Source organism: Notolepis coatsorum (genome assembly GCF_963971535.1).
Source record: "Notolepis coatsorum genome assembly, chromosome: 5".
In the NCBI taxonomy this organism is placed as follows: domain Eukaryota; kingdom Metazoa; phylum Chordata; class Actinopteri; order Aulopiformes; family Paralepididae; genus Notolepis; species Notolepis coatsorum.
The window spans coordinates 164559764-164585604 of record NC_140169.1 but is presented as its reverse complement, the minus strand read 5'-3'; the positions used below and the strand labels follow the sequence as shown (position 1 = coordinate 164585604).

Sequence of the window (25841 nt, the reverse complement as noted above, 5' to 3'; positions counted from 1 at the left end):
AGTATTAGTCTGACCACACCCCTCATCAGCTTACCTTCACAAGCAGGTGTGTGGTCACCTGCTCTCCTCCTTCCCAAGCTTTCACCACAAGGTGAGGTCAAGGGCTGCAGCGGCCGTCTGATGCCAAGCGTCACCCCTAATTGACAGAACTTGGTTATAGTCATAACCTAACGTTCTGTCTCATTAGGGGCTCTGCTTGGCATCACTACTGCACAAGGGGAGGCCAAGCGGAGCCGCTGGCTGACAAATACACCCCGCTGACAGCCCCCCAAAACCATCAGAACAGGGAGGGCCGAGCCCCCCCGACCCCCCCTAATGGAGGGTATCCCCCCTATTAGGGGCTTCACGGGAAGGCGACGGACCCGACCGTGCGAAGAGGCACTCAAGCAACTCAACGCACAGGGTGAGCAGACCGTGGCTTGACCCCACGACTACACACACGCACAACCCGCATGCCACCCGGGAACGAACGGAGGAACAACCTCGTTACTGCCCCCAGAATCACGGGGTCAAGGGCAAACCCAACCCCGTGGCAAGGCCGTAGCAGCGGAGCGCGAAGGAAGACCCAGACCCACCAAAAGGACTGGACTCCCTGGAATGGGGGCCCGGAGAAGTCCGTGATGCCAGCATCAAGACCCCACCAGGTGGGCACGTAGCGCCCCGCCCCCCACATCGCCAGCGTATTCGGACAAAGGCCCCTCAGTTACTGCACCTGGTATTCCCAGGCGGTATCCCAACCAAGTACTAACCAGGCCAGAACCTGCTTAGCTTCCGAGATCGGACGAGATCGGGCGTGTTCAGGTCGGTACGGCCGTAAGCCGAGCGGGCCCTGTCCCCCCAATAGTACACCGCCTGGCACACTGACCCTGCAGAACAGGCAGTCAGCATGGCCGTAAGCACACAAAAAAGGTTAACCAACGGAAGCAGGCAGCGCACCGGGGAAAAACCAGGCAACAGGCTGTTAACCCTAGCCTGGAGACTGCGGACGAGACAGGCGCCAGAGGGGACAGCTGAACACAGCTGCCCCGGCAGAAGGGGCGCATGCTGGCGTCGTTGCATGACCAAGCCTCCATTTAAAAACCCCCACCCAGAGGGGTTGAGGCAGAGAAGGCTGACACGATTGGCAGACGTCATGAACGTGCAGGGGCACCCTCAACCGGGTAACCCGGGAGTTGACACTGCTCCAACACACCAGGGAATCAACCACCTTGGTGTTACCCAAAGCGGTGGTTGTTCCTATAACCCCTCAAGAAAAAACTCCAAAACACACCTGCGGGCATACACCGGCTATACCGCAGCACAAGTGTCTCAGTTTCCAAAAAAGGGTTAACCCAGGCCTACGGGTCGACGAACATTACCTCGGACCGGGCCTGGCGATACGGGAAACACAGGGTCACCAGAGGAGGTCAAAGACCACCCCCAACAGGCCCCTCTTCGCCATGCGTGAGAGAGGAGCGAAAAATAATGGAGAACCAGCCCCTAAGCACACCGTACTTGGTATTCCCAGGCGGTCTCCCAACCAAGTACTAACCAGGACCAACCTGTGTAGCGGCCAAGATCCGACGAGATCGAGCGTGTACAGGTTGGCATGGCCGTAAGCCATTACGACAGTGCTGAGTAAAAACGTACCCAACCAGGGTCTCCATAGCGCTTAACCCTGTGACACCCGGACCGACCTGGCATTTTTCCCCCTGAAAAAAGCCCAAGTCCCTCAGGGTACCAGAACAGCAGATCTGCATCCCCGGCGGACAACGGGTTCAACTGATCCGGTCCAGCGTGACCAGAACCAGTCCCGTGCCCTAACCACGCCGACATGCCAACTCCAGGAGAAAGGGCAGATATGCGTGTCGATCTTAACATGAAAAAGAAGGCGCCACCCAGACGGTCGGCCGAACCGCGCCTGGTGGCCCACCCCAAGGGCGTGAGACCCCTCTACATATGTTCAGATCCATTCCGTCATCATCCCCCAGACATGAACGAGAATCCGTCGAAAAACCAACCCAGGTCGTGGGATTTGGTCGTCGGAAGAGGAAAAACCCCCATCTCAGTTGCTTTATAAAAACGCCGTTTCAACCACAAGCAACCAAGGCGTGCCAGTCAGTCGCCTGTTTACAGCGAGCTAGCACTATACGTGCGTCGGGACACACCCCCATCAATGAACAGGCTATTTAGACCTGTCATTGAATCCCCAAGGCGCCCAGGGGAACTACAAGAGGGGTGTGACACTCCCTAACTCCAAAACTTTTTGAATAGAAAAGAAGGAAGCATCAACAGTATGTATCCCAGTCTACACAGCCAGGGGTAAAAAAAAATCACATTTTTACATCCCACCACCCTCCCATAGGAAGGAGACGGGGATCCCCAGAGAGACTTCCCACGCGAGCTGTACAGATTGAAAAGAATATATTGCACCTTGAGCCATGTAAAAAATCGGTTTTAGGGCTCTCCGGGGAAGAGGCACTGAACCCATACACACTCAATAATCGAATTGAATCGAATACATATACAATAGAATAGGACCCTTCTAGAGGGTCCACTCACTTTGACAATCTGAGGAGGAAGGCTCTGTACTCAGATGGAGGCTCCCTCACATGGAAGAAGGAGTCCGAACTCACAGAAGGCCCGAATAGGCGCTTGGTGAGGAGGAGCCCTGACCACCCCCCTGAAACAGATCCATCACATGGACCTGAACAGCACACGGAAGTCCTACCAACAGAGACGCGCACGGTGACGTACTCTATGGCGGGGGAATTCCTGCGGTGCACACGCCCAATATACCAGGCCGTGGGACCAGGAAACTAACCCCCCCCCCCCCCCTAACGTGCCGAACCGCCACGTGACGGGAACCTTGAAGGACAGGGGGTGTACCCCTGACCGACAGAAACAAGGGGGAGAGGAAAGGTTACCAGTTCACCCCTTTACGACCCCACACCCATGATACGATGTAATGACAAAAAGAGAATATGACACAGTCATAGTCAGCACTATGAAGCGTTTGACAGCTCCACACAGCGCATGAGCTAACCTGCTATCTGATTTTTACTAAGGAAAAACACAGAATAGAGAGGGCTCTAAGAGCCCCGGTCCAACATACACATGTGCTTCTGTGGCCAGTCCAACCCAGTTGTAGGTCACATGACACACACAACCCATCATCACCTACAAAAAATGGCAAAAACACTCAACAGAGGAACGCCGTTTTTCACAATGAGAGAATACATCATTCTCGATTAGTATCGGCCACAGGCCTTGCTAAGCACACACGACAGCGACCAAACCATTTTTTCTTTTAGGAAAATAAAGTTTCTCCAGCAGATTTAGCACAACCTCAGCAATCAAGCTAAGAGTTACATCGCATCCCTACCACACAAAAGACACAAATAGTGCACAAACATGTCTGATAGGAGGATGAAAAAGTCCCCAGGGAACCGGGGGGAAACACAATCCTCTTATTTTACCCTCAATACGGCCAGTTAAAACAGGAAAACCTGTTAATATGTGAACACACTGTTCATTGTCATCACAGGCTGAGAAAAGAACATTCTTTTACTCACTTGTCACCAAGCATAGCTTCATAGGTTAGTTACCTTAGTTGTGAGTACACGGTACATATAAACACCATGATGTTTCTCACACAACAACCAGATCATTACATCCCGATTTGCACGGAGAAGCTAACTGCCAGTGACAAAAACAGCTCACACATAACCCGCGCCGTATCCCAAATGCATTGCAGCAACACATGTTTTGGGAAAAAACATCGTTATTCACAATACATTTAGAAAAGTAAAACCAGAAAACGTGTTATAAGGTCTGGTCAAACCTGTTCCTACCCGGAACGTAGATCAGCGAAGTGCAGTCACAGACACCGTAGGAACACAGCCGCTCCTGTGTTGTTCGAACTGGGCAGCGTCGCCGCTCCAACCCGCACTACAGTCCTCTTTGTTGATGCAACCTTGCCGTCCTGGCTCAGGGCAGGGTCGACGAAAACATCCCCTGTCAAGGATGACGTCGTAGTCAAGAGTGTAAAACATGTTAAAATCAAAGCACATTCAACAGAATAGCATCAAGCTAACGGCCGCTCCAACCGTTCGGACGCTACTGCCCCTGCTCGTGAGACGCCGAGCTAACGGCGCACGCGACCAGAAGCGAGCTCACGGCGGCGCGCGAGAAGCTAAAGCCACCCCGCGCCAGGCCATGGCCTATAGCAGCAAGCTAACGTTACCTAGCGATCACGACATGCTAGCACCGCAGCTAACAGCTGACTGGCTAACAGTAGGCCCAACCTGAGCAGGCCATGCAGCGATCCCAGCAGGCTAACGCAGCAGTTAACAGCTGACTGGCTAACCGTAAGCTAAACAGCTATCAACTGAACCTGTAAACAATGACATAACACTCACCCAGACAGGCCGCCGTTCTGAACCTCTCCTCACTTTTTAAGAGAAAAGAGAAAACAAGATGTCAACACCGCTTCACAACGGTGATTTTACCAACACCCGACGGAATCAGCACAATACCAACTGGCCTGTGTAGCTGACTTTGAACATGGATCTGCCGCTATCGCACATCCATGCACATATCCCCTCGTGAAGGAATACTCTCATTTGGATATGGAAGATGGGGCCTTAACACGGTGACAGAGAGAATCCACTCGTCCAAAACACACAGGGATCACCAGTGTTAATGGTCGCGGCCCACTAGTTAAAACTATAATGGTCTTCAGACCAAGGCCTTCTGTCATCTAGGTGGCTGAACAAAGGACCCTAGCCTGGGGCCGGTTTCCATAAATATTGTCAAGTAGCCCCCATAGCACTAACAGACAAGTGGAGCCTGCCAGCAAAAACACTACTCACCCAACCTGGAACGCACCGCTTCTCACAACAGTGGCATGTCCGACAGTTCAGCTGTGGCCTGACAGGTTTCACCCCAACAAACACAGCAAGGAACTGCAGTTGAGAAGCATGCAGCGGCGTGCTCCCAATACGAAAACCGGTGGAGGATTTTTAGAATGATCAACATCTTCCAGACACTCCAGTACGAAGACAATATCGCCGTATTTTCTCGAAAATAGTGAGAGAGAAAATAAAGATATGATGTCAACGTATCTCCTTCCTTGTAAAAATTTTTTTCTCCATGTCAACTAACAACACGTCAAGTGGGGTACTACCGAGGCACTTCCTTGTGGTGAAAGCGAGAAGGAGGAGAGCAGGTGACCACACACCTGCTTATGAAGGTAAGCTGATGAGGGGTGTGGTCAGACTAATACTGGTATTAAAGGTACATTTGTGGAATTTATTCAGTGCGCGTGCGCGTACGCGAGGGAGTGCAGTAGTGATGCCAAGCAGAGCCCCTAATGAGACAGAACTGTCGCCGGAGCGTTTCATTAACAGTCTTGCAACGTTGTTTAAGATATCAATCGTGCATTGCAACGTTAGAATAGTTAGGATATCAATTGTGCATGAAAGGACTATATTTATATTGTTTGATTAGTATTGATGAGATTCCCTGGCAGATTTGTTGTCAGAAATGCGTTGATCAACTTGAGTTTCCATTCATTTACATTCACATCACTGCACTCACCAGTGTCTGTCGAGATGTAAAGTTAGTCCTGCAGCCCCTTAAACATTTTCTTTGTTTCATTTCCATGTTGTACTGTATATTCTCTCTCCAAGTAGTTGAAAAAAGTTTTCCGTGCCATTTGCTGTGTGTTGCCTCGTATCATTCTACGCGGGTGGCGAGTGGATTTGGATGAGTCCTCGTAGTTAACGTTATACTCCAGTATCTTTGAGCCAAAACACAAATGACATAACTAAAACATTATTTTCTTTTCGCTCGACAAAAGAGAAATACGCGAGTAGCTGCCTGGGCGCTGCCATTATCAGTCAGGAATCTCAGGAATAGTAAACAAAACACGCCCCCAGCATAGCGTTTCCTCGCAGCCAGACAGACAGGATATGAGGATAATAATAATAATAATCACTACCGCTCGCTATCAATCTACGGCGTATATAACGCAAATAACGCAGTGACGAACCATTCAGTAACGTAAGTAGCGTTACTGAATTTGAAAAGTAATGCGTTAGAGTACTATTTATCGCAAAAAGTTACTTCGTTACTGTAATGCGTTACTTTGTAACACGTTAGTCCCAACACTGCTGATAAGTGACCTTTAAAGTCATTTTTATTTATCCTTTATTTATCCAGGAATGTCCCACAAGATCTCTTCTTTCAGGGAGTCCTAACCAACACGGCACACAACAAGTTTCAACATAAAAACAAGGGCATTAAACAAAAAACATACAAATCAAATACAAACACAGAAGGCCATTTTGTGCAGTGGCAAGAAGCATAATCAGATCAGCAATAGCATCAGGTAAAACAGTTACATGTTTTATGAAGGGCTAGTCGACGTAGCATACCTTTAAAATCATTCACAGTAGGAAGTGCCTCTAGACAAAGTTTTACTTGCAGCGTATTCCATAAAAAGGGAGCATAGTAGGAGAATGCAGCTTTACCAAGCTCTGATTGCATCAAAGGAGCATTTTAAAGCATCCCATTTGCTGCTTGTCTGGTATTAAAAAAGCAAGTTTAAAAGGACAGAAGTCTGGAGATATATAAGGGCAGCTTACCTATGACTTCAGGATAAAAATCAACATGTGTGATTGTCTTCTTTGGTACAGAGAGGACCATCCTAAAGACTGATACAAAGTGCAGTGGTGGGTGCGAGAGCCTGCGCCCGTTACAAAACGTATAAGATAAGATATTCCTTTATTGATCCCCTTGGGGAAATTCAGGCATCATGGTAGCATGGTACGCAGAATCCAGCTTTTTAAGCAGGGAGGAAGGAGCATGCATATAAATCACATTGGCCTAGGTGTGGAGTTCCACAAGAGCACCCCGAGAGCCGATCGATATCTCTTCTGCACTCAGCCAGCGCCCTCGTGGAAGAGCCAGGGCCGCGAGGCAGCAGTGGTCTGACGGCTGGCGGCTTTAGGCAATTTACACCTGATCAGGGAGACGCTCTCTGCCCCCCCCCACCCCCCCAGGGGGGTCTGGTGGCTCCCAGACTTATCTGATCAACACAGAGAGGCCGCGGTGAAGACCGGTCACCCTCAACCTCCAGGCTGCTAAGGAACGGTCGTTTAAGTCTGACGATCACCAAGCGGGCGCCGGTTAAACGGTTATGAATCGCTCTCCGAGCTCCGAGATAATCATTCTCACCGTCTCGGTATGTGTGCCGAGGCGGCACGCGGGATTCCTGTGCCCAGGGATCTGGAGACGAAAGGGGGGAAGAGAGATTGTATGCTGCCTGCCTGCCGTAATGCAGCGTTCACCGATGGAGAGCTCTAGATTAATAGTTAGACAGCTCTAGATTAATAGTTAGAGAGCCTCTAGATTAATAGTTGGAGAGATGAATAGTTAGCGAGCTCTAGATTAATAGTTAGAGAGCTTCTAGATTAATAGTTAGAGAGCTCTAGATTAATAGTTAGAGAGCTTCTAGATTAATAGTTAGAGAGATCTAGATTAATAGTTAGCGAGCTCTAGATTAATAGTTAGCGAGCTCTAGATTAATAGTTAGAGAGCTCTAGATTAATAGTTAGAGAGCTTCTAGATGAATAGTTAGAGAGCTCTAGACTAATAATTTGAGAGCCTCCAGATTAATAGTTAAGAGACTGTAGATTAATTGTTGGAGAGTTCTAGATTAATAGTTAGAGAGCCTCTAGATTAATAGTTAAGATAGCTCTAGATTAATAGTTAAAATAGCTCTAGATTAATAGTTAAAATAGCTCTAGATTAATAGTTAAGATAGCTCTAGATTAATAGTTAAGATAGCTCTAGATTAATAGTTAAAATAGCTCTAGATTAATAGTTAAGATAGCTCTAGATTAATAGTTAAAATAGCTATAGATTAATAGTTAAGATAGCTCTAGATTAATAGTTAAAATAGCTCTAGATTAATAGTTAAGATAGCTCTAGATTAATAGTTAAAATAGCTCTAGATTAATAGTTAGAGATCCTCTAGATTAATAGTTAAGATAGCTCTAGATTAATAGTTAAAATAGCTCTAGATTAATAGTTAAGATAGCTCTAGATTAATAGTTAAAATAGCTCTAGATTAATAGTTAAAATAGCTCTAGATTAATAGTTAGAGAGCCTCTAGATTAATAGTTAAAATAGCTCTAGATTAATAGTTAAAATAGCTCTAGATTAATAGTTAAGATAGCTCTAGATTAATAGTTAAAATAGCTCTAGATTAATAGTTAAGATAGCTCTAGATTAATAGTTAGAGAGCTCTAGATTAATAGTTAAGATAGCTCTAGATTAATAGTTAAGATAGCTCTAGATTAATAGTTAGAGAGCTCTCGATTAATAGTTAAAATAGCTCATTCACATTTTTTTTTTTTATTAAAAAAAATATTTTTATAATATAAAATTATAAATATTTGTTTCTATTCATTCTGTTTAAACCAATGGGGTTTTTCTTCACAGTTGCAGATACAGATTAGGCTACACTAATATTATAGTATTAAAAGAAACTGATGAGTTATATTCATTAAAGAACGTTGATTTAAATGATTTAGTTGGGCTGGGGCTTCTCCCTGGGCTGGGTCTGGGGCTGGAAAGTTGATTTAATAAAAAATAAAAAGACTCATTTAATCAGATTAATCACTTTATTCAAATTGAGGATTTAGTTTGATAATATATATATATATTAAAAAAAATCTTTTTACATTTTTTAATTAAAAACGAAGGTTCGAACGTCCGTTCGCAAAACCCTGACGAAGTTCGAATCCCAAAAACAGGCTTCGGGGACAGCCTTAGACGGTACGCCGCCTGCCTGCCGTCATGCAGCCGTCGGGGGGGGTGGAGAGGAGAGGAGAGGAGAGGGGGGGGGTCTATCTATCCATCTCTCCCTCCAGGCTGGCTCTCTATCCCGACTGTAGCTGCACTAACCCAGCCCTCCAGAGAGAGCTCCACACGCGACATGCTGACAAGGCGGAGCACGGCAGAAAGGTCAAAGGTCATGACCCACCACGCAGATGTTGTCTACCTCGACCCCGTGACCCTAGAAGAGCCGCTAAAGGAAAACGTACTCGGAAATGATCCCCCTTCCCGAGTCCAGCGTGACTGACTATATATCTGTATAAAAACTTATGGAAAAAAATTACTGCTCAATTGCACAGCCCTGTTCAATATTCCATCCCACTGTATTGTTATTTTTATTCTAATTAGTGTACATACTTGACCACATTTGTACAGCCCAATTCTATTTTATTGTGCTTCTATTTTAATTTAGTTTATATTCCATTTTAGTTCATTCAACCTTTTTGTTTTATTCTACCATAATTGTCTGCCTGTTAATGTCGCACCAAAAACGACCAAATCAAATCCTTTGTATGTGTAAACTCCTTGGCAATAAAGACCTTTCTGATTCCGATTCCGACATTTGACGACATTTGACGCCCTAGGCAAGCTTCACCATTGGTTGCAGATATGGGGTACGGGGGGACGGGACGGCGCAAAAACTGTGTTCACCAAAAATGTATTTAATTAGGCGGATACGTGGTGCAGTGGGCAAGGCGCTCACCACGAATACTGGAGACTGGGCTCGAACAGGTAAGCCTCCCTGTTCGAGCCCAGCGCTCCACATTGCTTTCAGTTTAGCTGGTCGTCCGCACTAATACACATTGGCAGTATTAGGAGGAGGGAAACTGATGGGTGGGGATCGGGCGTTGTGGACAGCGACTCCTACAGGTCGGTTGGTGCGCCTGCGCAGTAGAATCAGGAAGCGATGGGGGCGGGGCCTCTCCAAAGCCGAGACCCCTGACGTTGAAAGATCGAGCCGTGCAGGTGGAAAGATGCGACTGCTGTTACCTTGAGTATCGGAGGGGACTCGTGCTATGTATGACTTGGTCCACATTGCAGCCGGCTTGTGGGAGGCATGAAACAACGTTCAAAGACAGGGGAGGGTTGAATTGGATGATACGAAAATTGGGATGGGAGAAAAATTGAAAATGGGAGAAAAAGTGGATAAAAATAAATATATATATATATATATGTGGGGGACAATAATGGACAATAGAATTCACATTCATATTCTGTCACCTCCATGTTCATTGTTATGCACAGGGTGTGGTTAGAGGGCATTGACGTTATGTAGTCACACGGGTTGACGTGATGACGTATTAGTTTGTATTAAGGAAGTAGGAAGTAAACATGACACGTTACGTGTATTGCATCTAAACAACCGTCTGGCAGTCTGTTTGTTCCGCATTCCTACATATATATATATATAATAATTTTTTTTTGCTGGGCACAGTTTTTCTCTAGGATTTGCTCTAGGCAACTGCCTATGTCGCTTATAGCAGTGGTTCTCAAACTGTGGTACGCGTACCACTAGTGGTACTTGGTGGTACTGCTGGTGGTACTTGAAAACATTTCCAAAAAAGCCACTGAACTTAGAAGCAGGCCAGGCCAGTGTTTCTGGTTGCGGCAGCACGATAGTTAGATAATCTAAGTGGGGAACAACCAGGAGATCACTGTGACAGAGAGTAATGCAGTCTAAACAGTCATAAATCTTTAATTCAACTTCAGCCCTGATCATAACCATTTATTTTTAGATTTCTTGTAATGTCAGATAAAAAATGAAATACTCCCACTTTTCTGAAAAGAGTTGGTGTTAAATCTGACATTACAAAAAATCCATCAAAATATGTGTTGCTGCTAATCATTGACACATGCCTAGCCTGTAATAACCCCCCCCCCAGAAAAATGTACTTTGCATTTGATATATTGTAAATATTTTACTTTTTGTGTGTTTTTTTTTACAATAATTTGTGATGCCATCACACAAACTGGCATTTAAAGGGTAAACATTCAAAAATGTATTGAATATGTGTTTTCTTTTCTTTTTTACAATAATTTGTGATGCCCATCACAAACACTGGCATTTAAAGGGTAAACATTCAAAAATGCCTGCACCAGAATGCAGGAAATTAAGTTTTTGTAACAAAATAATTGTGTGTGTGTGTGTGTGTGTGTGTGTGTGTGTGTGTGTGTGTGTGTGTGTGTGTGTGTGTGTGTGTGTGTGTGTGTGTGTGTGTGTGTGTGTGTGTGTGTGTGTGTGTGTGTGTGTGTGAGAGAGAATGACGGACAATTGCTTGCTGTGTGAGAGAAATGAGAGAGAGAGAGAGAGAGAGTCAAGTCAAGTCAAGTCAAGAGTTTTAATTGTCACGGCATACAGGTATACAATGAAATGCGGGTGGTCTTGCCTGCAATGATGTGCAATACAGTGGTACAACATATAATAGAATCAAAAAATTGAAAACAACATTGTGCAGTAACAGGTAACAGGTAACATGGAGTGACATCTCGGTATCTGTACATAGTTATTTACAGAGCATAATTATGGGACATGCTAGTTAGCTTTTGTAGTGCAATACACTGTTCCTGTTATTCTAATTCTAATTTAAAGTGTCCTTTCCTTTGGCCATAAGTGTGCGTGTGTGCGACATGAGTGTGTGCCCGCTCATGTTAAAGTGTTAAGTGGCTGCTTGTGTGTGAGCGTGCACAGCGTGTGTGTCGTGTGTGTGTTCATGTGTGCTTGTGTGTGGATAGTTCAATGTTCTGAGCACTCAATGCTCATTGTTCATGGCTCTGATGGCCTGGGGGAAGAAGCTGAGCCTAAGCCGCTCTGTCCTAGTAGCTGGGGTTCGCAGGCGTCTGCCTGACCTCAGCAGCTGAAACAGGCTGTTATTGGGGTGGTGAGGGTCTTTCATTATCCTGCAGGCTCTGGATTTGCACCTCTTGTTGTATAGAACCTGCAGGGGGGGTAGTGCAATACCCGTGGTACGCTCGGCTGAGCGCACCACTCTCTGTAGGGCCTTCTTGTCCTGTGCCGTGCTATTTCCATACCAGGCAGTGATGTTTCCGGTCAGGATGCTCTCTACAGCTCCTGAGTAGAAGGACTGGAGTATCTTCCCCGATACTCTGAACTTCCTTAACTGTCTCAGGTGGTAGAGGCGCTGTTTCGCCTTCTTTACTACTATGTCTATGTGTGTTGACCATGTCAGGTCCTCTGAGATGTGGACCCCCAGGTACTTAAAGCTGCTCACCCTGTCCACGGTAGCCCCGTTAATCATCAGTGGTGTGTGCGTCTCCTGCTGTCCTCTCCTATAATCCACGATAAGCTCCTTGGTTTTACCAATGTTCAGGAGCAGGCTGTTGTCCTGGCACCAGCGTTCCAGTACCTCAACCTCCTCCCGGTAGGCCTTCTCGTCGTTGTCCGAGATCAGCCCCACCACCACCGTGTCGTCTGCGAACTTCACTATGGAGTTGGAGCTGAACTTGGCCACACAGTCGTGTGTGTAGAGTGAGTACAGCAGGGGGCTCAGAACACAGCCCTGGGGGGACCCGATGCTCAGGGTGATGGTGTTGGAGGTCTGACCCCCCACCCTGACCGCCTGGGGTCTTTCGCTCAGAAAGTCCAGTACCCAGGCGCTCAGGGCGGAGCTCAGACCTAGCTCAATCAGCTTGTCCACCAGTCTGGTGGGGACTATGGTGTTGAACGCTGAGCTGTAGTCAATGAACAACAGTCTCACGTAGCCCCCCTTGTGACGGTCAAGGTGCGAGAGGGTGCTGTGCAGTACCTGGGAGACCGCGTCGTCGGTGGACCTGTTTGTCCTGTATGCAAATTGCATAGGGTCCATATCACTGGGGAGGGAGGCACAAATGTGGTCCTTGACCAGCCTCTCGAAACATTTCATGACCACAGAGGTGAGTGCCACCGGTCTGTAGTCATTTGGACATGTTGGGGAGGGTTTCTTCGGTACAGGGATGATGGTAGACATCTTGAAGCAGGCAGGGACCACTGACTCTGACGACTTAAATATGGCGGTGAACACTGGGGCCAGCTGGTTGGCACAGGACTTGAGTATGCGTCCTGTTATGCCATCTGGGCCAGCAGCCTTCCTGGTGTTCACCTGCATAAATGCTCTTCTCACACTGTGTTCCGACAACGAGAGAGCGTCCCCGCCCCCCCGCGGTTGCCCCCCCCCCCCTCCACAACAGCCGGCGCGCCAGTGACGTCACTAGCCGGAGAGCCAGCAGCGCCACTGTCTACACCGAACCGAGCGTAGAAGATGTTGAGCTTGTCCGCGAGGGAGGCGTCGTCGCTCCCCATTGAGGGGGCGCTGACTTTATAGTCAGTTATTGTCTTCAGTCCCTGCCATAATCCTCTTGTGTCGTTCTGTGCCATTTGTGTCTCCAGTTTGTCAGCATATGTCCTCTTAGCCAGTTTAACAGCCTTGCGTAGAGTATAGACTGAAGCCTTATACTCCTCCATGTTTCCTGACTCTCTACCCAGGTTGTAGGCGGTGGTACGAGAGTTCAGAGCTGCTCTAATAGTGCTATCCACCCACGGTTTCTGGTTTGGGAAAATCCGCACCGTTTTTCTGGGGACAATACCATCGGCTATTGTTGTAATGTAGCTCACCACTGTGTCTGCGAGCTCGCTGACGTCACTGGCGCTTCCTTTGAACATATCCCAATCCGTCTCTGTAAACACGTCTTGGAGCGTGGCCTCTGATTCGTCGGTCCACTTCTTTGTCTCACGTGACACGACGGCGTCACCTGATCTCTGTTGATATGCCGGAAATAGCAAGATGGAGTCGTGGTCGCTCGAGCTTGTGGACCCCGTTAATGGCGGAGCGGCTACTGCCTTGTAGCCGGCTCTGAACGGGGAATAACAGTGGTCGAGTGTGTTTTTCCCTCTGGTGGAGCAAGCGATGTGCTGAAAAAAGGACGGCATCACTTTTTTCAGGTTTGCCTGGTTGAAATCGCCGGCCACTACCATCACTGCGTCTGGATGTTTGATCTGGTGTCTGTTGAGGTACTCGTGTAGTTCTCCCAGCGCTTTGCCCGTATTCGCGTGTGGGGGAATATATACGGCCGTCATGATGACCGCGGTGAGCTCCCTCGGGAGGTGAAACGGACGACACAGGATAGAAAGAGAGAGAGATAGAGAGAGAATTAAGTACATTTGCTGAAATACAGTTGTTCTTAATTTTCTCACTTGCTATGTGAGAATGTTAGTTATTATGTTCTCAATGCCCCTTGCATTGTATGAGTTGTGTGGAAGCGTTTGCTAGTTCTAGTGCTATCCCTTTGTACATTGTGGCTGTGTCTGACAAAAGTTAACAATAAATAATGATATTAGTAATACATTTGCCTCCTGCGTGAACTGTGCATAGCTGAATAGACTGTATTTTAACGCCGGTCATATGGTGGTACTTGGAGAGCCAGCTACGTTCTCAGGTGGTACTTGGTGTAAAAAGTTTGAGAACCACTGGCCTATAGGAAGCTCTGCCCCTGCCTGGGGGGCACGTTTTCGAGGGCTCTGTCACCAAACGGTTAACCCTTTCACTGCGACAATACACAGAAGGTTAACCGTCGGTTGTGTGATAGTAAAGGGTTAACCTTCTGTCGTGTGGCAGTGAAAGGGTTAATCTAGACCGGGGGGACTAGTGTGATTTGCCCTTTTTTGCTGATGCTTTACATTGGCTCCTTGGCGTGGGGAGGACCAGCGTCACACACAAGGTGAGTCTCAGAGAGAGGTCATGATGATGAAGATGAAGGTGCTCAGCCGTCCGTCCTCCTGGGTCCGGTGGAGGAAGGTCACAGCGGTGGTGTTGTCGTCATAGAAACAGTGTCCTCGCAGAGTATAGGGATTCATCCCACAACCAGCCCCATTCTCGCTTAAAATAATGTAAATAAAGTACCGATCGACCACAGGAAAAAGGTACATATTGTATTGTTATGTTGTATCTGTTATGGTTTGTAACCGACCTCAAACGCAACGGCACAGACAGGAAGTTCAGAGTTAGCCAAAAGCTAGGGCGTATTTATTTACAGAGTCACAAGATGGATGAGGTACAGTAATCAAACAAACGGGGATCTGGCATGTGACGATGTAGCGGCTCTGCAGATACTCCCAGTAGATAGTGGTGAGGAATTGGCATGTGACGTTGCAGCGACTTTGCAGATACTCCCAGCTTTCACTCACGGTGGAAAACGGAGAGAGAGAGAAACAGCCCAACGAACACACAGAGGCAGAGAGGTGACTGAGTCCAGTATTAATTAAGTATTAATAGTGACTTGATCTTCGGTGTACCACACACAAGTTAGCTGAGTCCAGTGAGAAACAACACGGTATTCTTCAGTGTTATACTAACACACAACTTAGCTGAGTCCAGTGCAAAACAAAACGGAATTCTTCAGTGTTATCCTAACACACAAATTAGCTGAGTCCAGTACAAAACAAAAACGGTATTTCTTCAGTGTTCACCAAACACACAAAAAACTGATAATCCAAAAGGACTGTTTCCAAAAACTCACCAGAGCGCAACGCGTAAAGCGGGCAGATAACGAGGCGCAGCTCCAAACGGTTGACCAGGTTCTCCACAGCGGTTCTCCACAAAAAGGTCCTGGAGAGAAAGATGACAGGAACAGCGACGGGGAAAGGCAGGTATATGCAGTTGTATTCCAGAACGACCCAACATCGATAGCAAGGAGGTATGTGTATATAAAGCCTTCAGGGGCGCTAATTACAAACGGTGACAGCTGCGGGATGAGATTGATACTTGTTCCAAAAGCGTGTGGCGGGGAATGCACCAATCAACACGGCACCTTAAAGGAACGGAGCGCATGGCGGGGAATGCATCAATCAACATAGTACCTTAAAGGAACGGAGCGTGTGGCGGGGAGCGGACCAAACCTCACAGTATCCAGAAGTAATATATTGACATAATATGTACATATATTACATATTCAGATTTTTTTAAATGTTTTCAGAAAACATTTGAGGGAACGAACCCGGGATGCTCACGTGGGAGGAAAGTGCCTTTACCTCAAGACTACCAAGACTAACCCTAACCCCACTGTTACCTTAAACTAACCATAACCCTGACCACAATGTTACCTTAAACTAACCATAACCTTAACCACACTGTTACCTTAAACTAACCATAACCTTAACCACACTGTTACCGTAAACTAACCCTAACCACAATGTTACCTTAAACTAACCATAACCTTAACCCTAACCACACTGTTACCTTAAACTAACAATAACCATCAAACCATAACCTTAACCATAACTTTATATCTTATCTTTATACCATAACCGCACTCGCCCATGAACACAATCATTGTTTGTTCGACTCCCGGTTCGCACTGTTTGTTTTGGACCTTTGCAGATACGAAACATAAACATATTACATACGGCTATAACATAACGTACATTATGTGCCTCTTTTCCCTGTGGTCGATTAGTACTTTATTTACTTTTCCACGATGAGACCGCGTTGCCACAGCAACAGCAACAGCTTGTGTGCCGTGTTGATTCGATGCGACCGGTAAGCTCCCGGCTTTCAGAACCTTCAGAACCTGTGGGTTCTAAAGCACGCCACGGCAACGACCGGGATGCTCACCGCAGTGTTGTAGTGATTTTCAGGACTCGTGACTCGACTTGGACTTGAGCATTGACTGCATTCGGACTCGGAAGGTGCAGACGAGAACTCAGACTTGTTAATTGATAAATACAGTTATTTATTTGTATTACATTTTTTGTAATAGGCCCTAATGGTTTTCCATAAGATATTGATGGCTAGTGCATTTGTTTGGCTATTGTGTCACAAAGTAAATAAACTCTCTTTGAAACGGTGACTGCTGTGTCATTTATGTTTAATGTAGACCTTTATTTGTATGTCAGCTCTTTGACTGCCAGAGTGGAGTGGACTCAACCTTGATGACTCGGACTCGGACTAGGGCAATGGGGACTCGCCTCAGACTTGACTCGGGCTCCTCTTTGGTGACTCGGACTCGAACACTGGGGACTCGAGACTCGACTCAGACTCGAGATTTAGCGACTCGACGACAACACTGGCTCGCCGACACGTCCTCCATTTACATTTAGTCATTTAGCTGACGCTTTTATCCAAAGCGACTTACAAGTTCTGTACGACAAGTCATCAGGAAGGGCACAACTCTATCAGCTGAGTAACAATGTTCATCAAAGTGTTGAGTGCTACAGTGTAGGTTAGTTTATTAGGACAAGTGCATGACAGTAAGGTTAGTTAGGGTTAGATAATATATATATATTTTTTTATATATATATTTTTTATATCAGATAATGGTTGAAGAAGTGCGTCTTTAGTCGATGGCGAAAGATTGGACGGGTTTCGGCTGTCCTAACTGGGGTGGGTAGTTCATAACACCATTGTGGGGCAAGGACTGAGAAAAGGCAGGTTCTCCTTGATGACCCTCCCGGAGCTCGGATAGGAGTGGGTCTGAGGCGGCCAGAAGATGCAGAGCGTAGGGGTCTTGAGGGTGTGTAGTTAGAGACCATTGACCGGAGGTAGGCGGGAGCGGTTCCCTTCGCCGCACGATATGCGTGCGGCAATGGGGAGCCAGTGCAGGTCAGTAAGAAGTGCGGTGACATGGGCCGATGCGGATCCTTGGAGCTGAAGTCCATCATTCCAATCCATTAGCTTCATTCAACAGTATAGATTTTATTTAGAGCGTTCGCTCGGGGTCATTCGCCTGAGTGGCTTCGCTGTGATTCCTGACGTGTTGTTACACACAAAAGGCTTGCCGGTGTCCAGGGAATTTCTCAACCTATTTCAGCACGGGGCCCCTTAGCTGGCGCTAGTTGTACACCCGCGGCACGTACACCGTCGTACACTGTATAATGATGTAACATAGGCTTTTTGTCCCGCTAGCATGGAACCATCTGTCTCCATCTGCAAGCAAGCAAGGCTACGTTCGTGACGGATATATTACTGAACACTTACAGGAGGACATCTTTGGGTTTCTGTCGCTGAACGACACAGAAACAAACACCCTCGTTTGTCTCTCATTGAGCTGCTCCGTGACCATGGCCAGAAGGCGGTTTAAGACATAAATCATAATATGAGCTTACCAGTCGGAAGGTCAATACTTTGTAGGTAGTCGGGTCATTGACAATCTTCTGGAGGTTAGCAGAAACTGTAAGAGAGACACAGACACACCTGATGGTTACAGATTATGAATGAACTACGAGATTAATCTCCATCCCTCACCATAGCACATCCCGACTGTGACAACGGCATGTGTGCCATTGACACTAATGTAATATTATGACTTACCGGTACTACCATAGTGTCTTTATACCTGTATCACTGTACATAATAATACTACATCTATATCTGTACATATCCCTTACCTACTCTTACTAGTTACACTGCTGGCCAGTATGACTTACTACCATAGTGTCTTTATACCTGTATCACTGTACATAATAATAATAATAATAATAATAATAATAATAATAATAATAATAATAATAATAATAATAATAATAATAATAATAATAATAATAATAATAATAATAATAATAATAATAATAATAATAATAATAATAATAATAATAATAATAATAATAATAATAATAATAATAATAATAATAATAATAATAATAATAATAATAATAATAATAATAATAATAATAATAATAATAATAATAATAATAATAATAATAATAATAATAATAATAATAATAATAATAATAATATATCTATATCTGTACATATCCCTTACCTACTCTTACTAATTACGCTGCTGCCCAGTATGACTTGTGTATGACCCAGTATGACTACCATTGTGTCTTTATACCTGTATCACTGTACATATTAATACTACAACTACATCTGATTAGCACTAGTACTCATTTATATATCTTATACCCAGTTTAATCACCTGTACATTGTATATTACTATCACACTTTACCGTTATATTTGCACTCTGGTTGGAAGTCAAACTTATTTTCGTTGTACTGTACTTGTGCTGTATGTTGATGACAACACATGTGAATGTAATCTAAATGTCTCAGAATAACGGGAACATTACCGACAGCGTGGTCGAGCACGTTGACGAGGCCGGCTGAGACCAGCTCCTGGGAGACCCCTTCAGCGGTGTCTGTTCAGGGAGGAAGACAAACAGGATGAAGACAAACAGCCAGGAGCGCTCCTCTGACGTGACCCGTGCTTTAGATGTGGAACCAGAGGCGCTGACACGGTACCAAGAGCCAGTGTTGTAGCACTCGAGTCCTGGCCGGGTTTTCAGGACTCGTCACTCGGAATTGGAGTCGAGCATTGACTGCATTTGGACTCGGAAGGTGCAGACGAGGACTCGGACTTGTTAATTGATCAATTAAAGATTTCGAACATGTAAATTGAGTTATGTTCTCTTAAAAAATATATATATATATGTTTATTCATTGCTAGAGATTAATGATTTGTTTGTATTTACATGTTCGAAATAAAGATTTCAAATCAAATAAATACAATTATTTATTTATATAGATTTTTTGTAATAGGACCTAATCATTTGGCATACGATATTGATGGCTAGTGCATTTGTTTGGCTATTGTGTCACAAAGTGAATAAACTCCCTTTGAAATGGTGTTATGTACCTGTGTCATTTATGTTTAATAATGTAGACCTTTTTTTATTTGTTCGTCAGCTCTTTGACTGCCAGAGAGGAGTGGACTCAACCTTGATGACTTGGACTTGGACTCGGACTAGGGTAATGGGGACTCGACTCGGGGGGAAGGGGGAGGGGAGGTACATGTATGGGCAGGGTAATAGTAGAAAGACATAAATATAGGCAATACAATTTGATCTGAATATAAAAATATGAGAAAGATAAACAGTGTAAACTACATAATTAACTCTGTATATAAAAATATGAGAAGAATAAACAGCATGAACAAAGGTGCAGATGAGGGTTATACGTTACAATAAATATAGGCAATAAAGAATTTGAATCTGAATATAATGAGTAAAAGTAAACAGTATACACAAGGTGCCCTGACTGACATGATAAATGATAAATGGTGCATTTATATAACAGCTTTTATCCAAAGCGCTTTACAATTTCTTCCTCACATTTTACCCATTCACTCACACATTCACACACCGACGGCGGAGGCGACCATGCAAGGTGTTAAGGAGTTAAGCTCAAGGACACTTGGACAAGCTGCCCAGGAGGAGCGGGAATCGAACCGGGAACCTTCCGGATTACCAGACGACTGCTCTACCTCCTGAGACACTGTCGCCCCCAATGATATACGTTGTAGTCCGTGCAGGTTTTGGTACTGTAGGTTGTAAATATAGGCAATACAATTAGATCTGCATATAAAAGAGAGTTGGTTGTACACTTCCCTGGCAGACTCTCCACTCAGATTCTGGCACCATCTAATCCTAGACTCAAAATGTACCCTCAGAGATGGGGGGGCGGGGGGTCATAGGTCATAACCACAGACACACAAAACAGGGCCTTCTGATCTGATCCAGGTTCAGCTCTTACCTCGTCCAGGTGTGAATTCAAACCGGATGTCGTTCAACTCTTTTCTGGAGTTCCTGGATCGGAGAGACACACACACAAAAAAAGAGACAATGTGATTTTAAAAAGCAACGTATCTCAAGATGTTTCTCTGGTCTGGTGTCCGTCCCTCCACGGAGGCGAACAGGAAGCAGGAATAGGACTTTGCACACGAGGAGGGGTTGAGTGGTTGAGGGGTTGAGTGGTTGAGGGGTTGAGTGGTTGAGGGGTTGAGGGGTTGAGTGGTTGAGGGGTTGAGGGGTTAAGGGGTTGATTGGTTGAGGGGTTGAGTGGTTGAGGGGTTAAGGGGTTGAGGGGTTGAGGGGTTAAGGGGTTGAGTGGTTGAGGGGTTAAGGGATCAGGGTCATCTCTGTACATGAGGATACCCCCCCCCCCCTTTGCCTCCGCTACCCCCCCCCCCCCCCTCTTTGAAACGACCGTGTTTCACACGTCGCCGAGCGAGCGGTCCGACACGCGGGGGGTGAAAATAAAACGCAGATGAGCGACATTCCGAGGGAGCCGAGGTGTGTGATGATTAATGCCGTCTCAAAAGAGGACGTGTCTCCTTCCTGAGGCTGATTGAAGGGCGGCGGCGGTGGCTGCAGGGGATGAGGGGGACGGAGACGTGCTGTAACCAGTGGACGAGTCGCGTAGTTCAGGAGGAGCTAGTAGAGAGAGGACGCGTCGTCTCGGCGGCTTTGTGTGTCCTCGCATAATGACAGGAATGAGGGTAACGTCTGTCTGTCTGTCTGCTTCTCCTGGACACCTCGTCTAGGGTTGGGTACCGAATTAGGTACTTTTAAGGGTACCGACCGAATCACGTCAGTACTACCGAGTACCGATTCACGTGAGATCCGCCAGTGCCACATTTCGGTACTCGGTATATATATATATTTTTACTTACATTTCTTTTTTTTTACGACGTCAATGTTTCGTTTACCGCAAAACGAAACCTATGAAGTGTGCCGCACGTTCACGTCAACGTTCACACGCACAATACACACTTACCTAGGATTTGACTTGATTCAACAACAAAGCAGTCGGGGCAATGGCAAGCCGAAAACGGTCGCAAGTGTTGTTACACTTTACAAAGCTAGATGCAGACAACGCTCGCTGCAATATTATATATATATATGATAATAAATTATATGAAGTTTGGATTTTTTTCTTTTACAACTGAGGTAGGTACATTACATTTTTAGAGACTAAAGTACAGAAAAAAGGTACCGTTGGGTACCGGTATCGGTTCAAATGTGAAAGGTACCCAACCCTAGCCTCGTCCCCCACCTGCCTCGTCCGCTGGCCCCATGGGGCCGGGGAGACTTCCGGAACACGGTAACTAACAACGGCTAACGGGCCACCGAAGAAGACGGGCTAGAATTCCAAAATAGAATTCTGGGACGACGTTCAAACTAGGGTCGCCACGGTGATGTGGAATTTCAACCGTGACTAATAAACTCACGGCAACACCGGTGTTACCGGACATCTTACAAAATCAATATCTGTAGAGCGCTTACTTTGATCTTTAACGCGGTATGCGGCTACAGTGATCCACTGTGTCTGTCCGTCTACGTCTGTTTTTAAGTCATTTTCAATGACTAGTATCAATTTGTTGGACAGACGGAGATGACATTAGGCTCGAATTGAAAAATAAACCAACGGACAGTAATATTGTCTGAAAGTGAAACCTAAAAATGAGACACGTTCAGTATATAATGTTGTCTGATTTACACGCTTGATAACACGCTTAGTATTTTACAAATCTGTGGTGGGCACTGATATGTGAAAATGAACTAAATGGGTTTAATTTCTATAAAGAAATATCTATATAAAAAATGTGAAACATACACTGAACTGCCTGAACAGTGTACCACCGGTAACACAGACTAACGTGGCAAGCCTAGTTCAAAAACCTCAAACTGGAAAGGGTTAAAACTACGGGAGTGCAGAAAGTGTTAATTAGCATGTGTGTGTCCTGTGTGAAGCAGAGCCGGATTCTGGTGACCTATTGACTATAAACCGCAGGCCTACATCAATATACAATGATTCATTCACTGGATAATGCATCATCGCATGGCCTTTGAACAGACCCAAGGACTTACAAAACGTTCTTCTTCCTCAGAACCAAACACTGAAGCAAAACGTTAATGAACACTTAGGGCGGGATCCACAAAGAATCGATTGCACAGTGCTAATTGCACCCTTACCTGCGTGGTGATTGATTGATTGAAAATGTTATTAACAGATTGCAGAATGGGTACAATACAGTACAGCTCAATACACACAATTGTTAAGGGGATGCAGACCAGAGAAAGACTTCTTTCGTCTTGTTTACATCAGGGTCCCCCATTTTCAATTCATAATGAATTGTAAGTAAGGGTGCAATTAGCACCGTGCAATCCATTCTTTGTGGATCCCGCCCTTAGAGACTAACCACAGACCTATGTCTGTCTTTTTTAGGGTGGGGGGGCAGGAGATCTTTAGGGGGAGATCTGCTAAACGCTCCTAGTCCCGCTCCCTGTATCACTCAGCTATTAGGTTTGCTACAAATGCCCCCCTTTTCAACACATCACTGTGACTTGTGCACATCTGTAAATTGGCCATCGCCACACTCTCGACGAGAAATTCATTGGCTTACATTAATTTACAAAACCCTCCTTGGTCTGACCCCTCCTTATTTGATACACCTGTTGAAATGGTCACCTACTCCCTATAGACCTGTTCGCTGTTTACAAACATACCGCGTTCGAGCCAATCAGCAACACCAACTGAGTCACGTGAGTCAATTGTCCCGGACCTGCGTGAGCTGCTGCGCTAAAAGAATGCGACGGGGCTCCATGACACTCTGTCTGACTAAAAGTTGTTTCAAATGAAAACGGCTGGATGTCATTTTGCCAAGCACAGCTGTGAGTGTGAGTCTTTCACTTTTTACATACAGTATCTAGCTACATATCTAGATTGATTGTTTAGAGCGCTAGCATGGCTAACAAATGCGACAGTGGGGCGGGGCGGGGCGACAGTGGCTCAGGAGGTAGAGCAGTCATCTGGTAATCCGGAGGTTCCCAGTTCAATTCCCGCTCCTGCCAGGCAGTGTGTCGAAGTGTCCTTGAGCAAGACACTTAACCCCTAATTGCTCCCGATGTGCAGGTTGGCACCTTGCATGGTTGCCTCCGCCATCGGTGTGTGAATGTGTGAGTGAACGGGTCAAATGTGAGGAACAAATTGTAAAGCGATTTGGATAAAAACTGAGTCTGACGAATATACAGCGAGCAGGTCTATAACAGCAGAGCTGCTCACCGTATCTCACTAGATGTTCCCCGTGTTAACGCTTCCTTCGGTCGATCCTCCTCCCGATCTGCTGCTGCTACCTGCTGAGCCACTGTCGCCCCCCCTACTAGTATCATGCGATCCCAGCATCTCAAGCGTTAAAAGCTGAGCCCGCTACACCTCTGAGAGACAGCCTCCCCCCCCCGAGGGTTAATAAGCAGCAACAGGTGCCTCTCTAATGGAGGGGGACCACACGCAACAGCGGTTGTTGTCAGACTCCAACCCACACAACACCTCTAGTACATGACATTCTCATTACCCCACGGAGCTGTCGAGAGCACGGCGGGATGTGAGTGTTTAAACCCCGTTACTATCCTCGCCGTCTGGCACATGTGACAGCTTTAAGTGAGGGCGGGTAGGTAGGGGAGCCGTTCCACTTATAGAAAAAACGCGACACGGAACCTCGCTACAGTAGCCGGAGAACGGCGGTAGTACAGGAGTCGATTCATTTGACATCGGGGCTGAATAAATCACGCCATCCGAGTTGTCGCGCTCGCCTCGCCGCTGACCTTTCGACGACCCCACGCCGGAGGAGACATCTGTGAGGCTTCGTTAGCGAGCGTCGGCTTCCTCAGGCTGGCCGCGTGTCAACGGTAACCTGCGCCTTGCGATCGAGAGGAACCCCTGGGTGAGAGCGCTGAACCTGAGCAGATGGATGGTAAGACAAATATGATCTCTCTCTCTCTCTCTCTGTTTCTCTCTCTCTCTGTCCCTCTCCCTTTCTGTCTCTCTCTCTGTTTTTCTCTCTCTCTCTCTCTCTCTCTGTCCCTCTCCCTTTCTCTCTCTCTCTGTTTCTCTCTCTCTCTCTGTCCCTCTCCCTTTCTCTCTCTCTCTGTTTCTCTCTCTCTCTGTCCCTCTCCCTTTCTGTCTCTCTCTCTCTATTTCTCTCTCTCTCTCTGTCCCTCTCCCTTTCTCTCTCTCTCTGTTTCTCTCTCTCTCTCTGTCCCTCTCCCTTTCTCTCTCTCTCTCTGTTTCTCTCTCTCTCTGTCCCTCTCCCTTTCTCTCTCTCTGTCCCCCTCCCTTTCTGTCTCTCTCTCTCCCCTCCCCCCCCCCCCTCTCTCTCTCACTCACTCCATCCCACCCCCCCGCTCTGCGTCTCTACATTTCGTAGCCGCATTTCTGCAGACCCCTCTCTGATTGGTTGAACTCCATTTCTGCAGACCCCTCTCTGATTGGTTGAGCGAAGCCCCTCTATGATTGGTTGAGCGTCATGTGAGCGAAGCCCCTCTCTGATTGGTTTAGCTCGTCACGCGGTAAAAGGCGGATGTAATGTTATCATATCAAGAAGATAAGCAGAAATGTACTACCAGATTCGCGTATAACGTTATTTATTTCCCGTGACTTCGTGGTTTATTCATAACGTTATGCACATTTCACAACACAGCCAGCTGTTAGAAACTGTACATTGTAACATTATATAACATAACGTTATGTTATTTCGCGGTTATTTCGCGGTTTATTCACATAACGTTATATTGTTTACACTGTCTTTCTTCTATTATAACCCTTCCAAATCATATTCAGAAAGTATCACAGAGACTTCTATTGACCAAGGAATTAGTTATTATTTCGCGGTTTATTCACATAACGTTATATTGTTTACACTGTCTTTCTTCTATTATAACCCTCCCAAATCATATTCAGAAAGTATCACAGAGACTTCTATTGACCAAGGAATTAGTTATTATTTCGCGGTTTATTCACACAACGTTATATTGTTTACACTGTCTTTCTTCTATTATAACCCTCCCAAATCATATTCAGAAAGGCACACACAACATATTCCAGTTAACAGTATATTTTTTTAATGATTCGTTATGGCGTAATCAATACTTCCATGCGTATAAATTGCGTTCGCGACCTCCATGTTTTGGGGGTAGTCATCAGAAACCTCGGATCCGGGATTCGCTCCCATCCGTCGGGCAAGAACTGTGGGTTTTCAGCCTCTCTCTCTGGAGCTTAACGGAGTTTCCTCCGGAGTTTCTGGAGGAGCTTGTCGCGGCTCATGCGCATGCGCACGCTCAACCAATCAGAGAGGGGTCTGCAGAAATGGAGTTCAACCAATCAGAGAGGGGTCTGCAGAAATGCGGC

At 46.0% G+C, this 25841-nt stretch overlaps 1 protein-coding gene across 1 annotated transcript in view; it reads right to left on the bottom strand.

The window, feature by feature from the left end:
* stk39 (serine threonine kinase 39) overlaps positions 1–25841 on the bottom strand; it is a 166001-nt gene that overhangs the window by 9584 nt on the left and 130576 nt on the right. The window contains exons 13-15 of the mRNA XM_084314652.1: positions 20409–20461; positions 18947–19015; positions 17981–18045 (exon numbers count right to left, since the gene is read on the bottom strand). Of these exons, the coding sequence (XP_084170778.1) occupies positions 17981–18045; positions 18947–19015; positions 20409–20461 (187 nt within the window). The remainder of the gene's footprint in view (positions 1–17980; positions 18046–18946; positions 19016–20408; positions 20462–25841) is intronic.